Source organism: Solenopsis invicta, chromosome 16 (assembly GCF_016802725.1).
Source record: "Solenopsis invicta isolate M01_SB chromosome 16, UNIL_Sinv_3.0, whole genome shotgun sequence".
NCBI lineage: Eukaryota > Metazoa > Arthropoda > Insecta > Hymenoptera > Formicidae > Solenopsis > Solenopsis invicta.
In genome coordinates this window covers 9,877,537-9,892,820 of record NC_052679.1, presented here as the reverse complement: position 1 = coordinate 9,892,820, position 15,284 = coordinate 9,877,537, and the positions used below count along the sequence as shown (strand labels likewise).

At 32.3% G+C, this 15,284-nt stretch overlaps 1 protein-coding gene across 14 annotated transcripts in view; it reads right to left on the bottom strand.

The window, feature by feature from the left end:
* Positions 1 to 612: 612 nt before the first annotated feature.
* The window catches only part of LOC105193606 (protein TANC2), a 160,432-nt gene continuing 145,760 nt past the window's right edge, over positions 613 to 15,284 (bottom strand). For 9 of the 14 annotated variants that reach the window (XM_039458189.1, XM_039458187.1, XM_039458182.1 and 6 more), the window contains 7 exons: positions 10,794 to 11,000; positions 10,115 to 10,381; positions 8,503 to 8,798; positions 7,916 to 8,367; positions 7,533 to 7,834; positions 5,007 to 5,426; positions 613 to 4,898 (listed from right to left, as the gene is read on the bottom strand). In XM_039458189.1, coding sequence (XP_039314123.1) covers positions 4,602 to 4,898; positions 5,007 to 5,426; positions 7,533 to 7,834; positions 7,916 to 8,367; positions 8,503 to 8,798; positions 10,115 to 10,381; positions 10,794 to 11,000 — 2,241 coding nt within the window. In that variant the 3' untranslated portion in view covers positions 613 to 4,601. Of the gene's footprint in view, positions 4,899 to 5,006; positions 5,427 to 6,069; positions 6,566 to 7,532; positions 7,835 to 7,915; positions 8,368 to 8,502; positions 8,799 to 10,114; positions 10,382 to 10,793; positions 11,001 to 15,284 lie in introns of those variants that run through there. The other 5 variants (XM_039458177.1, XM_039458188.1, XM_039458178.1 and 2 more) reach the window with 2 other exon arrangements.

The window sequence follows — 15,284 nt, the reverse complement described above, 5'->3', positions numbered from 1 at the left end:
GTACTTTTTCATAATATAACTTCTCTGTCGCTTGTTTGACGCAACTTCTATTTTCCATTTCCGATTATTGGACTCAGCTTGTAACACGATGTACACAATTTACGATTAGTTTTCAATTAATATTACTTTGTTGTTAAAAATGTTGCAATAAAAATGATATTTTTTAACATTTTCTTTCAAAATCGGAGTAACAACTGGCATCTCGTATATGATCTCGTGTATGCGATGTATGCGTGATCGTGAATTCATCACATTTTGCATGTGTGAGAGCTTTTAAAGATGGCGACCATCGGTAAGAAGTTATTCTGTTTAGCGTACTTCCTCCCAATAAGTACATAAATCAGGAACACTTTTGCTTCGCGCGCGCTATCGAGTTCGGTCTCCTATTCTCCTACTCCATGGTTCGCTTACTTGTTCGTTCAAACTTGGAAAAGTTTACTAGGTGCTTTGTGCCGATATTTGCCGTCCGGTAGATGTTCGGCCGGACGGCTGGAACAGTGAACGGTCTGGAGGAGGGGGTGTCGGAAAGGGGTTTGTTACAATTTTACTTATATTTTGAAAGATGTAAGCATGATAAATGTTGCTTAAACATTATAAAGAGAATCTTTTTTCTATTTCTCATCAGTGACGAACTTTATATTCTTTATTCGAGTTAAAGATTTCTGTAATTCTACATATAACTAAAAAATATTTAACATATTTGATTAATAATTAAGCGTTTAATTCTTAGTATATAATATATCAGTAATATTGCAATATTACAAATGGTTATAGTTATAAAAGAAATGTCCACAAAATTGTAATTTTAGAATTATTGTAATCAGTAAGAGTAGTCAGTACATATTTCTATATCAAACAAAAAAGATCCAAGCTTTATATTAATACAGAATGCCTAAAATTAATACAAAATAATTTTTAAGAATGTAGGTATATCTACATTTTTAAATCCAAAATTAAAAGTTTTTTTCTCGAAAGGAATTTTATGTAGATTGAATGTTTCTTACATAACTATAGCCAAATTACAATGAAATATTACAGAAATGTATTGAGATTTATTATAACGTAATATTGTAGTTGTATTACTGAGACACAACGCAATATATCACAATACTTCTGTAATATTTGTATTATATTGTAATATAAGATGTGATTTTGAAATATTATCGCAATAAATATTACAACATAGTATATCATATAAATATTACAATATAGCAGAGCAGTACGTAATATCACCAACAGATACACGCGAATAACATGATATATTTGTATTATAAAAATATTAAAATGATTTAATTCCTCGCAATATTAAATATTACAGTAATACGACTGTGATTTGTCATCATTATATCATTATAATTTATTTTGGCGATTATTTTAATATTTGCACAATATTCTGGCAATATTCATGCTCTACCTCATTGTAATATTGTTGTGATATGTATTGTTATATTACATGTTATATAAGTTCATGAATATTGCCCTACAATTACATTTATAATAATATAAAATACTGATAAAAACACAATTAAATTATTATTCAGCATCGTTGTGACTGACATAGGCCTGCTAATCTTTTATTTAATTTTGTCAGTCCATAGCTTATTATTGGAAAATTAAATAGTTTTTTTAAATTAAAATAATATAATACCAATTTCTATGTTGGAATAATAAACTATCACGTGTACATATGTACGTATATGTACACATACATATATACATACATGAAATATATAAAATGTATAAAAAATTGTTACAAATATACGCGCGTGCGTATACGTTAAAGTATTGCAAAATATCAATAATTAAAATGCAAGCTATAAATATTTATTAATAGATTCATGCTATAAATATTTGTTAATAGATTCATCAATTATTTAACAAATTCACTGAATTTCTTATTTTTCTTCTATTATATATGATCGTGAATTTTCCATGTAGTTTTGTTGATAGACTTTATATCATTAGCATAAATATATTGCAAAATCACTGGTTAAGTCTTAAGGAAGATTCAAACTTAAATAAAATATAGTTATTTTTAAAAATCTGGTTTTGAATCAAGTCATGATTTCATAATAATATTGGATGGTGCAAAAGTTTGCCCGATTATTAAAACTCAAACAATAATTTAATTAAAATTTAATTTAATTTAATGATGTAAACATTTTTTATTGATGAATAATGTAATCGCCGTCGCCTTTTATAATTTTTTCTTAATAATCTTTTCTGGTAACATATGGATATTTATATAACATGTGGATACTTCAATTACAAAACAACCTTGACTTTAAAGAAGGAAAAAATATGGTTTTCGAAAGCTTTCAAAGATGCAAATTTGTTCGTATTTAAATCGTTTTGTAAAGACTGAAACAAGTGATAATTCAATGGTGCAATCAGAGAACAGTGGGTGTGATATGATATCTCATTTCAGTTCCTTTAGCTTGCGCAAGGTCTGTTTTGCAATGTATGATTTCACATTGTCGTGAAAAACGACTTTTTTTTTGATTGGCCAGAATTGAACTTTTCTTCTGAATTGCTATCTTTAAATTGCTTAATTGTGGCTAGTACTTGTCAGAATTAATTGTTTAACCAATGGAAAATAGCTCAAAATAAATTATTCTTTTCTAATCCTACCAAAAAGCCTTACTTTCTCAAGATACAAATTAGTTTTTGTCATAGATTTTATACGCTTCTTTGCGTTTACGTTAAATCTGTTTTTTATTTGAGTCAGCTAATTTGTTCACTTTAGTTAGTAAATGAAGCACTTACATATCAAGCTTCAAAGTGTACCATCTCTTTTAAATGTGGAAATATGCTCGATTTCTCAATAGAGTTTCTCAGCAATCTCTTCTGTTGAAATTCGTGAATTATTTTATTAAATTACATACAATGCCATTATCTACGCCACTATACTACAGAAAGTTCTTTAAGGTTCCTAAGTAGTTGACCGACAACTCCGTGTTGACGAAAGCAACGTGAAAAAATTAAAACTAATAGTGAAAAATGACATGTTGACGATGGAATTTTGCCTTGTCATTTCGTTATTATGTGTTTCATAAAAATGTGACTTGTCGCGTATTTACTAAATTTATAAAAATAGACTACAAGTTATTTTTGAATTTTATACATAAAAACATATTTTTCACTCTTTTTAACAGCTGTCCGTGTGTTTGCCTGTTTGAACAAGCTTCACTTCACGTGCTTTTTACGACAATTTACTGACTGTTAAAGGAGAAAAGAATAGTTGAGGCCTATTGTTATAAATATTTTAAAGCAATCTTATTACTTTGTTTTATCCAAATTTCTTTTTATTTACCAATGGCATGTAAGAAACCTTTATGTGTAATTTCTCATTTATCACGATTTCAATATGGCCGCGGCAATTACTCAAGACCTTTAACAGTTTTTTTTTTTGTTAAAACATAGTCGTCAAGTTGGAAATTACCACATCTAAATTTCGCACACCATTTCTCAACAATAGCTAGTGCATAATTCTGATAGACATTTTGAATGTTTTTTACAGCAACTGTTGTATTTTTCCGAAATTCATAAAGCATATCATGGTGTAAATGCAACTTTTCTTTGCTCACTTAAAAAATTTTATTTTATAATGTAAAATGAATCAAAATACACAACTTTTTGTCTCAAATAATTATTGAATATGTCATTTTTTTCATAAATGTGTAAAATTTACACATAATTAATCATTAACGTTATCATATAACTCTGAACGGCATCTATTAAAATCGGGCACAAACTTTTGTACCCAATATAATTGTAATTTACATAGACCGATACTTTAATACTTTTTTGTTGTTTGAATAAAAGTTACCATTTTCTTTGTATTTTGCATTTTGAACACGAATCCGGCAGGTACATTGCTATCACATTTTTGAAAAAGATGAGGTTGAAAGTGTCAAAAAAGACATTAATGTTTTGCGACTTTTGTGCTTACAAAATAAATTTTTTTCTATTTCCGTTTATGTTATCTTAAAGGATTAATTTTTACTTTTAAATAGATTTTTAATGCCATATGTTTTTTTCAAGTTAATCTTTGTTTGTCGATGACAAATTTTTGGTTCACTATATTGAATCCGCCATATTAAATTTTGAAAATCTAACTTTAAATTCGAATTCAGTGACCTCAAAAACCTTAGTATTAAAATCGTCACAGTTCATAAAATTTTTTCTTAAAAACCATTTTTGTCTTTTTGGCACAAAATATTCTTGCGTGACTACTGAGAGATTAACTCAATAAAAATGTATGAAAAGAAAGCCTCAAAAAAATCTATTTTAAAGGTAAAAGTTGGCATTTTAAGACGATGTAAACGGAAATAGAAAAAAATTATTTTGCTAATAAAAAAAATCACCAATATGTAAAAAAATGTCATTTTTGACACTTTTAACCTAATTTTTTTTTTAAGTGCCTGATAAAACAATTTACTTGTCGGATTTGCGTTTAACGCGCAAAAATATAAAAAAATGATAACTTTTATTTAAACAACAAATACCACGTCGGCCAGTGTTATTATTGCATCATTTTTATTGTTACATTTAAATTCCAGTTGTATGATTTTAACTTATTGAAGTGTTTTAATTATACATTATAGTTCAGTAAGAGTATCTACTGATGCTCGAAGGCAAGATCTAGCGATGTAACTATCGTGTTCTTTATTGGTCCCATTAATCCGACAGATAATCTCATCTTTTAAAGTTGTGAGCACTCTACGATCTTGTCTGTTATGAGCTGGTGCGTTTTGAAGAGCTCCTTGAACGTCCAATAAAGCGTCTTTCAACATGCCTAAGTCTATGCGCGCTTTAGCTCTAGCGTAGAATGCTTCATAAGAAACAGGCCGAATGTTGAGAGCTTCGTCAGCAAGTTCAATAGCTTCAGTGCATTCCTGTTAATGAATTACATTTCATGTTAATGGTATTTCATTACATAAAATAGCCTTTTGTTACTGTAAACGTTTAAATTTACGTAACATTAAGAAAACTAGATTACTAACATTCATTTTGCGCTTGCATCGACTCAAATTTAAGAGAAAGTTCAAATGAAGTTGTGTAAAAGTTTGAAGCTGCGACATTATATGACTTTGTTCCTGTCCTTGGCAATCTTCTTCTGGTGAAGTTGGGAATTTTCTAAGAGCATATGCATATCGATGTGACGCTTCTTTCAATCTGTTTTTTCGATATAAAACATTACCATCTTCTAAAAGTTTATTTAATAGAATTATTAAAATATCTGGTTTTCCTGCTGCCATAGCCCACGTAGCGGGACCTAGTTTTGCACCACGACGCAAAAAGCACTGAACCACTGGTATATTGCGACAACCAATAGCTCGGTCCAAAGGTCGCATACCATGAAGATCAACATGTTCCACCGCGGCTCCTTTCTCGAGTAACAGTTGTACTAACTTTGGATTACCCTGTATATATAAATATTTTTGTTAATATCATATCAGTGAAAGTAATACACGATCATACAGTAACAAAATTTTTCAGAGATATATTCAATTAAAAAGTAAAACATTTCAAGAAAATGGCCAAATAATTTGCAACATTTCAAAGATAGTATTAGAATAATAAAATGTTCGCAATTCTTGCATTTGGAACTGTGTATATCGCGTTCACGCATAAAACAACCATGCTTCGCACAGCTTTCGACTAGGTGGAAGGACTCGAGCGCGTTACCATATACAATCTGTCTAACAAGAGCGTGTACGGCGAAATTCGAAAACTATTTGAGATAATGAATTGAAAAAAGTACACATATACTATATAATATAGACTAGGATGCTTTATTATTAATAAGTTGTCCAGTTGTCTCCATTATTAATAATTGCCTGGCATCTCCGAGGCAATTTTTGACTAATTTTATAGCATAATCTTGTGGCAAACCTCTAAATAAATCAAATCTATCGAAATAACTGCTTAACGGTCCAAATCTTTTTCCCTTGGAGCTTGATGGATCGAAGAATTTGTCCAAACAGAAGTTTTGTCCGTAAAAATTATTTGGCCTCAATCGCGGTCTAAATTGTCTTTCGCCCAAATGAGTCTTTTTTTGACGTGTTTTTTTTTGGACATTAGCAATTTCTGCAATGTTTCAAAATTTTACTTCATGGGTCAGTAAACGTCTTCTTATAATATAACATGGCATATTTAGACCCTTTTTACGCAAAATCGCTTGCCCTCCACAATAATAGACTAGGATTCTTCTCTAATATATCCATAAAATCGCTTTCTCCTCCTTTTTTGTCGTTACTTGAGCAGAACCACGATCTGGCAGGTTATCGACGTTTTTTACGTCAGAATAGTATTTTACCCTCTTATTTACAAATGTCTTTGACTTTTTCATGTATTTTGCAGCCGGTCCGTATGACATTTTTAGTCCTTTCGGATACAAATTTAAAAATACGGCTTCGTAACGTGATGCGTATGCGGCACTCATACGTGAAATATGTCCTTCTGTGAGCAAGATCAAACGACAATAAAGGTTTTCTTTTCAAAACATCTTGGGGAGGCATCCCTCTATCTGATCGTGTTCGAATTTCTCCTCTAACGGTTTCTAAAAAAAAATTTTGCCGTACAAGTTAGACAGATTGTCCGTTATTTTTGTATACTTCTTGGTGCACTATCTACTCTGTAAATGGAAATTTAGACGAAATTTTCTAATATAAACGAAATCTTAATATGACCGGAATGTGTATCAACACATTGAAATAACGAGAATAGCTATACCGATTGAAAGCAGATCTTAGTACTCAATAATTTTTTAGGTAAATTTACAAACATTTACAATTTACAAGATTTTCCAAACTGCGCGCCGCATATTTACTGGACTTAAAACACAGCATTAAGAAGAATCAAAAAATGTAATATTTATCGCAATAAATTTTTTACAATTTTCAGGATAAGGGGGTTCATAAAAATGTTTGTAAAAAAGCATCAAAATTATTAACAATTTAATTTTCATGATATTACATTTCTGGATTCTTCTTAAAAGCTAGATTTAGATTTCTTACAAGTATTAAATTCCTTAATTTTTAAACAAAACAAAATTATAATATCAAAACGCATTTCATTTACTTTTACCTTAGAGCACAATTTTAAGATCTCATTTTCAAGGAATCCTTTCAGTAGAACATGAATGGAAGATTTCGTACTGTTAGATTTCATAATGCTAGATTTTTTATTCTAATCTGTAAAGTTTTTACTTGCGAGAAATAAAAATTTGCTAGAAGTCTATCTGGTGCTGCGTATTGTTTGCAAGTTCCCAAAATCATTTCACACAAAAGCTTTTCACCTTTAATACTCAATATTTTCAAACTTACTGAATAACAGATTTTAAAAACATTTCTGTTATAACATTTCATATTACATATTGCAGAATCTTTTTAAAATTGTTACATATAAAATGTAAAAGGTTGAAGTGGTTTAAAAATTTTTTTGAAAATTTCCTCTTGTACAATCGCTGCCGTATGGGCCACAAACGTAAACCCGATGTGAGTTATGCATAAGAAAGAAAGATTTACCTGGAATGCAGCCAAATCCAAAGGAGTTCTACCAGAATTGTCATTCGTATTAACATCAGAGCCGCGATCGAGCAACATTTGAACGGCGGTTACGCGTCCTCTGACACAAGCCCAACCGAGAGCAGTAAGTCCCTCCTTGTCCTTTATTTCTAGATTCGATCCTTTATCGAGAAACAACTCAAGTAAATTAGTATGACCTTCAGATGCGGCCAACATTAAAGCAGTACGCCCAGCAAAATCATATTGTTCTAGAAGCGACATAATTTCGTCTGATATTGTAGCCGTACTGATGGATAAATTTCCTGTAAATGACACAATCAAATATATGATAATTTGGAGATAAATTGAAGATTATATATATATATAAAAGAGGAAAAACAAACCTTGCAAAAGTCGTTCAGCAGTATCCCAATGTCCTTCCCTGGCGGCGAGCATGAGAGGAGAAAAGCCTTTCGTGTTCACAACTGCAGGGTTAGCACCGCGAGCTAAAAGCGCAGAAACCGTCGCAGTGGAACCGTTTGCAGCTGAGATCGTTAGAGCGGTCTCGCCCATCAATGTATCGGAACGATCTACGATCACCTCTGCCATGTCCAAAAGATACTCTACAACCTCTTCGTGGTCCTGTGATGCTGCCGCGACAACAGCTTGTTGGGCGGCTTCTTCTCTGCTTATTTCCAAAGCACTACTTTCCGATTTGTTTTCACTGGATGGGACAACCCAGTCGCAAGCAAGAAGATATCCAACCACGGATAGTCTTCCGTGTCTTGCCGCATGCACTAAAGGACATTGGCCAGCCATGTCTACATGTCCTAATAAGGCTCCAGCAGCGGCCAATCTGTTAAATACATAACAATAAACAACTGCAAAGAGAAGGAGGGAGAAAGGGAGAGGAAGGGAGAGGAAGGGAGAGAGAGAGAGAGAGAGGAGGAAAAAAGAAAGAAGAGGAAAAAGTAGGAAGGACGAATTGTACCTTCTGACAACGTCGCAATGCCCCCGAGCGGCCGCCAGTGATAGCGCGGTACAGCCTTGACTGTTGGTTAATTCGACATCAGCACCAAATTCAAGAAGAAGAGACACCATCTCGACAGAACCTTCGTGAGCATACATGCAGAGAGCTGGTGCGTTACCCAAATACTCTGTAATGTGATTCGGTGATGCACCAGCCAACAGGAGCAATCGTGATACTTTTACATTTGGACTGTAAATGTTTCGAAGCGTACACAATGCTGATGAGATGCAATCAGTTGATAAAGTCATCCAAATTGCCTAAAAATGAATAAAACTCGATTAAGTTATGTTTTAATATTACTCTGGTAAAAATTTTTCTCAAAATTCTTTGTATTATTTTTCACAATTTCTGCATATTTTGTAAGTATATTTTATGTTTAGAAAATTTCTTTGATTTTTTTGTATGAATTGGAACACTTCAGTATTATTAAGAAAATAATTTTAAAAAATCTGAATATTTTCATATATAATACTAGTACTGTTCATATATATTGTATATTCTGCTAAAAATGTTCGACAAAAACTACTAGAAAGCTATATTTGGTCTAGTAAGATTGAATTGTGTTTTTGAACCTGCATTTTCCAGTAAAACATAAGATTACTTTCAAATCAGTTGTATTGTATTGGTTGTATCGGTATATGACACTTTGTAGCTTCATGTGGAAAGTCGAAATATATAATTAATATATAATCGAATTATAGAAATAAACAATTATAGATCTTATTCTGATCTAAAAATAGAAAAAAGTGTAAGGTAGATCTTGCTTTGTGGAAAGTTGGAAATTCATGTGGAACAGTACAATTGCAGATTGTTTCGCCCCTAAACGGAGGGAGGGGGGAGTGGTCCTCACTCCCGTGAAAAGTCGGAAACCATGTGAAATAATACTTACTATTGCAGACATGTAAGGTATCATATAACAAAAATAATAAAATTTCAAAAATAAGTTTTGTTTAAGTATAGCTTGAAAACTATACGAGATTGCCGATGTCCAATATGAGGTTGTAAAGTCGTAAAAACGTCTTACGAAGACTTACGATTGTAATGTAAATGGCTCATGACCTATATCACTACATAATATAACTTTATATGCTGAATTCATACACATATTATGGCACATATTAAATTCAATTACATCAGGCATGGCCCCGTGGGCGTCCACGGAGCAGGCGAGAAGGAGAACATGTGATCTCCCCTGTCTTCCTGAATAAAGATTGACTGACTCCAGTTCTAAGTTGTAATGATTAAGTTCTTTAGCTTCGATTTTGGTATCGAAGCTAAAGAACTTAATCGATAATTTCAAGAAGCAATAAATGTTATAGTGTTTTATTAACTGACTAACATATTGACCCATATTCCTGAATTACAAAAAGTGCGTTTGAATAATACCTTGTGCCTTAGAATACAAGAAAAGTGTTTGTTGCATCCTACCCTATCTAAATCTTTTAAATCCTATAAAAATTAAATAAAAAGATTTTTTTTAAAGGTTGGACATCACAATATTATGAAAAAACTTTTCGCCAAAGTACACTCAATTACCGACTTATCTTAATTGCAAACATATTTGTCAACATACTTGTAAATCGCGCGAAGGCCAGCATGGTGCTACACCTCTGTAAACGTGTGCTTTTAACACATGATGACCTAATTCTAAAGCTTTGTCACCATCCAACGGTGTTTGAAGGCGAGACAGTCTGAATGCTATTGCCGCATGGCCGAGTCTGTAGTCACACAGGAACTTGGTCGATTCTCCTTCATCTCTTCTCATCAACCATTCTCTGAATGATGGATGGAAGAACATGTATGTATTGTCCAAGCGTTTCACAAGAAAGCCAGAGAGCATCTAATTTGAAAAAAAGAAAAAAAAACATGTTAAATCGGTAAATACAGATTACGAAATTGTATAACGTTTATTATTGCATTATGCATAATCTATGTAATTGTCGAACTCCACACATATTAACAAGTAATCGTATAAGTTAATGTATGAAAACATTTCTATTGAATAATCTGTGGTAAAATAATTACTTTTTTTTATTTATTTTAATTACTATCAACAGTATTTAATTGAAACATATTTTTATTATTAAATTACTCTAACTTACATTATCTTCATACCGTCGACAGAAAGACAGAAATAGAGAGAAAAAAGGATGGATAAAAAAATTACACAACATATAACCATTTAAAAATAATTCATTAGCATGGCTGTATTGCTATTGTATTACTAGCATATTAAATATTCTTGCACTTGCCTTAAATCTCTGTAAAAAGTCATCCCATGAAATAAAATGATCTATATTTAAAGAATTGATGGAATAGAAAATTTCAGGTAATGTCAATGGATATAAAGCTGCTAGACAAACAGCCAAAAGAGGTTGTACTTTGTCGAACGATGCCATCGTAGGAAATCTCAAGTTAAAATGTAACTGAAATATCTGTGCAAGAGAAACCGGTAATACCTAGAAGATGAAATATTACTTGTTACATTTTATTTTAAAGTTATTAAACGGACTTACAAAACATTATAATTCAAAAAGAGGGGTTAATGAGAGTCACAACGCGGTTATTGGCACGTATCAGTAAATCTTCCGTGTTTATTAAACAACTTCCATTAGATTGGTTTGAACGTTTCAACTCGTGTTTGGGTCATCTTCAGCAAATAATGAAAAAAAAGCAATCATCGAATTATCCTCCGCATCACATAGCGTTGTCAAGTAACGTTCAAACCAATTTAATAGAAGTTGTTTAATAAATATGGAAGATTTACTGACATGTATCAACAACCGTGATGTGACTCTCATTAGCCCCTCTTTTTAAATTATTGTTAAATTTTATTTTCTTTAATACCTTGGTAAAAATTTTCTCATAATATCTTATAATATTTTTAAGATCTTTTTGGGAATTCGGGAAATTCAGGTTTGAACTCTGGCTAAGGTATTATATTTTTATATAATAAAATAATTTACAGTTTTTACGGAGGGATATTATTTATACTTCTTATAACATTAATTTTACTATTCCGTCTTTATAACTGTGTTTCAAGTTCGACGAATGTGCGGCGCGCAGTTTGAATTGGAAATTGTAAAAATTAAAAATTCTTATTCGGCACCAAGAACCGCTATGACTAACGCAGGCTTTCTAATTTCGTTTAATTTAGTCAGTCTGATATAACGGATTATTACCTTTATATTTATTAATAATTGCTTTGAAAGATATCTTTTTTCTGTTATAGTTGGATCACACAAGCAATATACTATACCGTCAAAAGACAGTGGTGGGGGGAAGTGACGAAGTTTCATTTCTTATAATTAAAAAATCATAAAGGTAAAAACGTAGCATTGTAAGCTTTTTTAATTATGTATATTTTAACGATATTCAAGTGATGTTTTGAAGGAGAATCCCTTAAAATTAGGATCCACAATAAAAGTACATAAAGTGTTTTAATAATATAGCAAATTAAATATTATACCAATACACATACCTGTGTCTAATGTTCATATTCAGCAAAAAATAATTCATCAAACCAACATGTTTCGATTTGATGATTTCGATGAAAATCGACAAAAATAACTTTATCTTGTATAGTTAAAGTATTAAAATAATCTTTATATAAATTTTTAAAATTTTTATCATTTTAAAAAAGAATGTTAGGTAATAAGAAAGTATATTACTAAATAAAATATTAAAAAAATTTTTTAACATTATTATAAAGTACTTTCAATTTTTATTTACGACATTTCTTTTCTATTATATAGTTTTACTATTATTTGTTTCGAAACAAAATAATCAACTTTTTTTCAAAGAGACAGTTTCATCTTTTTAACATCCAAGAGAGCATTTATTAAAAAACACGGATCTATTATTTTTGTCTATACTTCAACATATCTGAAGCTTGTTAAAATCAAAGAAAAACACTTGATTGTGTTTCTTTGTTAGTGTTTCTCAAAAGTATTTATTCCAATTTTTGTATTAAAAAATCTGAGAAATTTTCTGAGCAAATTGTAAGATTTATATAAAAATTCAGAGAAAATATAAATAAAGAAGTATAAAAAAAATTTTTAGCAAAATTTTTAATTTTTTTATAATACAAACTGTATAATACGGTGGCTTGTACAATAGCTCCACAAAAAATAATTTTGAAAATACACTAGGCAACAAAATTATCGCACTCATTTATACAAAAAAATTTTGCACACCTTCAAATTATCATAACTTCGTTAAAAATTATTGTATTTGAAAATTTTTTTTTTTTTATTTTAAAGCTTAAAAATATAACGATAGCCTCGTTACAAAGGCATAATTTTATCTCTCTCTTGCTCGCACGCCCAATCGCAGTAGTCCGTCTCTTTCGCTCGTACGCCCGGTCACATGACAACGGTACAGTTTTTCATTTAACTCACTCTCACGCTCGCTCGCGTGAAGTCACACGTAGTATCGCGCGAGCACGTGAGGGTGGGTGCGCGCCGAAAAATGGGGAAGCCACGTGGGTCTGACTGCGTGGGCGGCCCGAGGATATAAATACGGAGCCACACCAGGGGTGCTATTCTGTACACGCTTTTTATTCTTAGCGATAGTTGTCGGTGTTGTTGCGCAGCTTTTTTACTATGTAAAATATCTGCGCAACGACACCGACAACTATCGTTAAGAACAAAAAGTGTGTACAGAATAGTATCCCAGGTCGGAGCATCCAATCAGTTCCAAATAATCGGTGCCGACACTCCGGGAGTACTCGGAGCTCCTTGGCTGGGTGTTCTCGGCTTCCTAATACTGGGCGTACTTGGTTATTCCGCATTCCTGTGCCGGGCGTTCTCGGCTTCCTGATATCGAGCATACTCGGTTACCCATTTCTTTACCTGTTACCTGTCTTGTATTTTAAATCTTAACTTTTAGTTTGTTTTTAGAGCGAAGTAATAATAATACAACCAGATCGGCGACGACGCTTTGCCCCAGGAGTTCTGATTTCCTCGCCGGACTTTCCTCAAGAAATTTTCACGGATACCCTCTGTACCGAGCGTTCCCCGTCCGACCGAGTGCCTTCTTCGCGTAGCGAGCGTATCTTTACCCCTTTCTTAGGCGAGCGTTTAGATAATAAGTTGCGTTAGCACTAAGGTCCGCGTGTTTCTTATAAAACTTTTGTACCCGAGCATTAGTTTGTAAAAACCGCGTTACATGTTTAAGTTTACGTTTTCTAGCATATTAGTATCTAAGATTTTAATGACACTGCATGCGTTATAATTTAGTTTTAAGTTTTCGCGTGTAATAAACGAACCGTGGAACACGAGTTCCGAAGGTGTCGCCTTCCTCCTTTTCTAATAAATTTTTATTTTATTTATATGTAACACGGAGTATACAGAGACTCTATTAAAATAAATATTCTTTTATTTTTCTATACAAGTCGGAATTCCTTCTTTTCTCGACCCTGGCACCGGCAAATTAATCCACGACTGCGATCGTAACGTTACAAAGTCTACTTTAAAGTATATTTGGCCAATTTTGAATTTCTGCTTTCCTCCTTCTACTGTTTCTTTGAAAGTAAAGACGTGTTTTGTTTCCAGACATTTGCATAGTTTGACGCACTCCACAGAGTAGGATAAATTTTGTTCGCAAATGTCACGATAGCCATCGTAAAATTTGGAGTTTTCCCTGCAAATTAAAAAAAACAAGTTCGTACAATTTTTTTTGAGGAGTTAAGATGTAACATATGTATGTATTTTTATCAGTTATTGCCAGCATTACCCGGATTTTGATTTGTTTCATTGATGAGGCGATATTCTCTAACTGACGTTATACGAAATTCGACGAAATCCGCTTATTTCTTGATAATGAGCCCAAACTCGAGAGACAGAGGATCGATGAACACCTATTCTCCTTGCAGCATAACTTTGATTCAATCCTTCTTCCAAAAGAACAATGGTTTGCACACTTTAAATTTCGTTCAAATGAGGTATTGTTACGATTTTATCGTTTGCTTTTTGAATGATAGAGTAAAAAATAAATTTACGGTTATACAGGGTGATTCAAAACGACCTATGTGTCCCTGTAAAGACGTGTTCTTGGATAAATTCTGAGACAATTTTTCCTGTACGAAAATTTTGTCTGACGTTTACTTTTTGAATAATAAGACGATAAAGTTAGCGAATTACGGGCCGTGTACACATGGACAAAGGCGGCGCAACTCACCGTCCGACACGGGTAAGCGCCCGCGTCGGACGATGAGTTGCGCCGCCTTTGTCCACCATCTGTACACGGCCCGTAATTCGCTAACTTTATCGTCTTATTATTCAAAAAGTAAACGTCAGACAAAATTTTCGTACAGGAAAAATCATGTCAGAATTTATCCAAGAACACGTATTTATAGGGACACATGGATCGTTCTGAATCACCCTGTATAGAGTTTGGTGTATACAGTTTTTATGGGAATCAACGAAAATCATTATGTTTCACAGCGTTTCTCTGAATCATGCAAAAACTGTAAATCCGAAAATTCTATATAAACGTAAACTTATTTTTTACTGTATCATTCAAAAAACAAACGATAAAGTCGTAACAATGCCTCGTTTGAACAAATTCAATGTACAAATCATTACTCTTTTGGAAGAAGGATTAAATCAAAATTATATTGCAAAGAGAATAAGTATTTATCGATCTTAGTTCTCTCGAATTGGGCCTCGTTATCAAGAAATAGGCGGATTTCATTGAATTTCATCGGCTAGAGAAGATCGCCTCATCAATGAGACAAATCA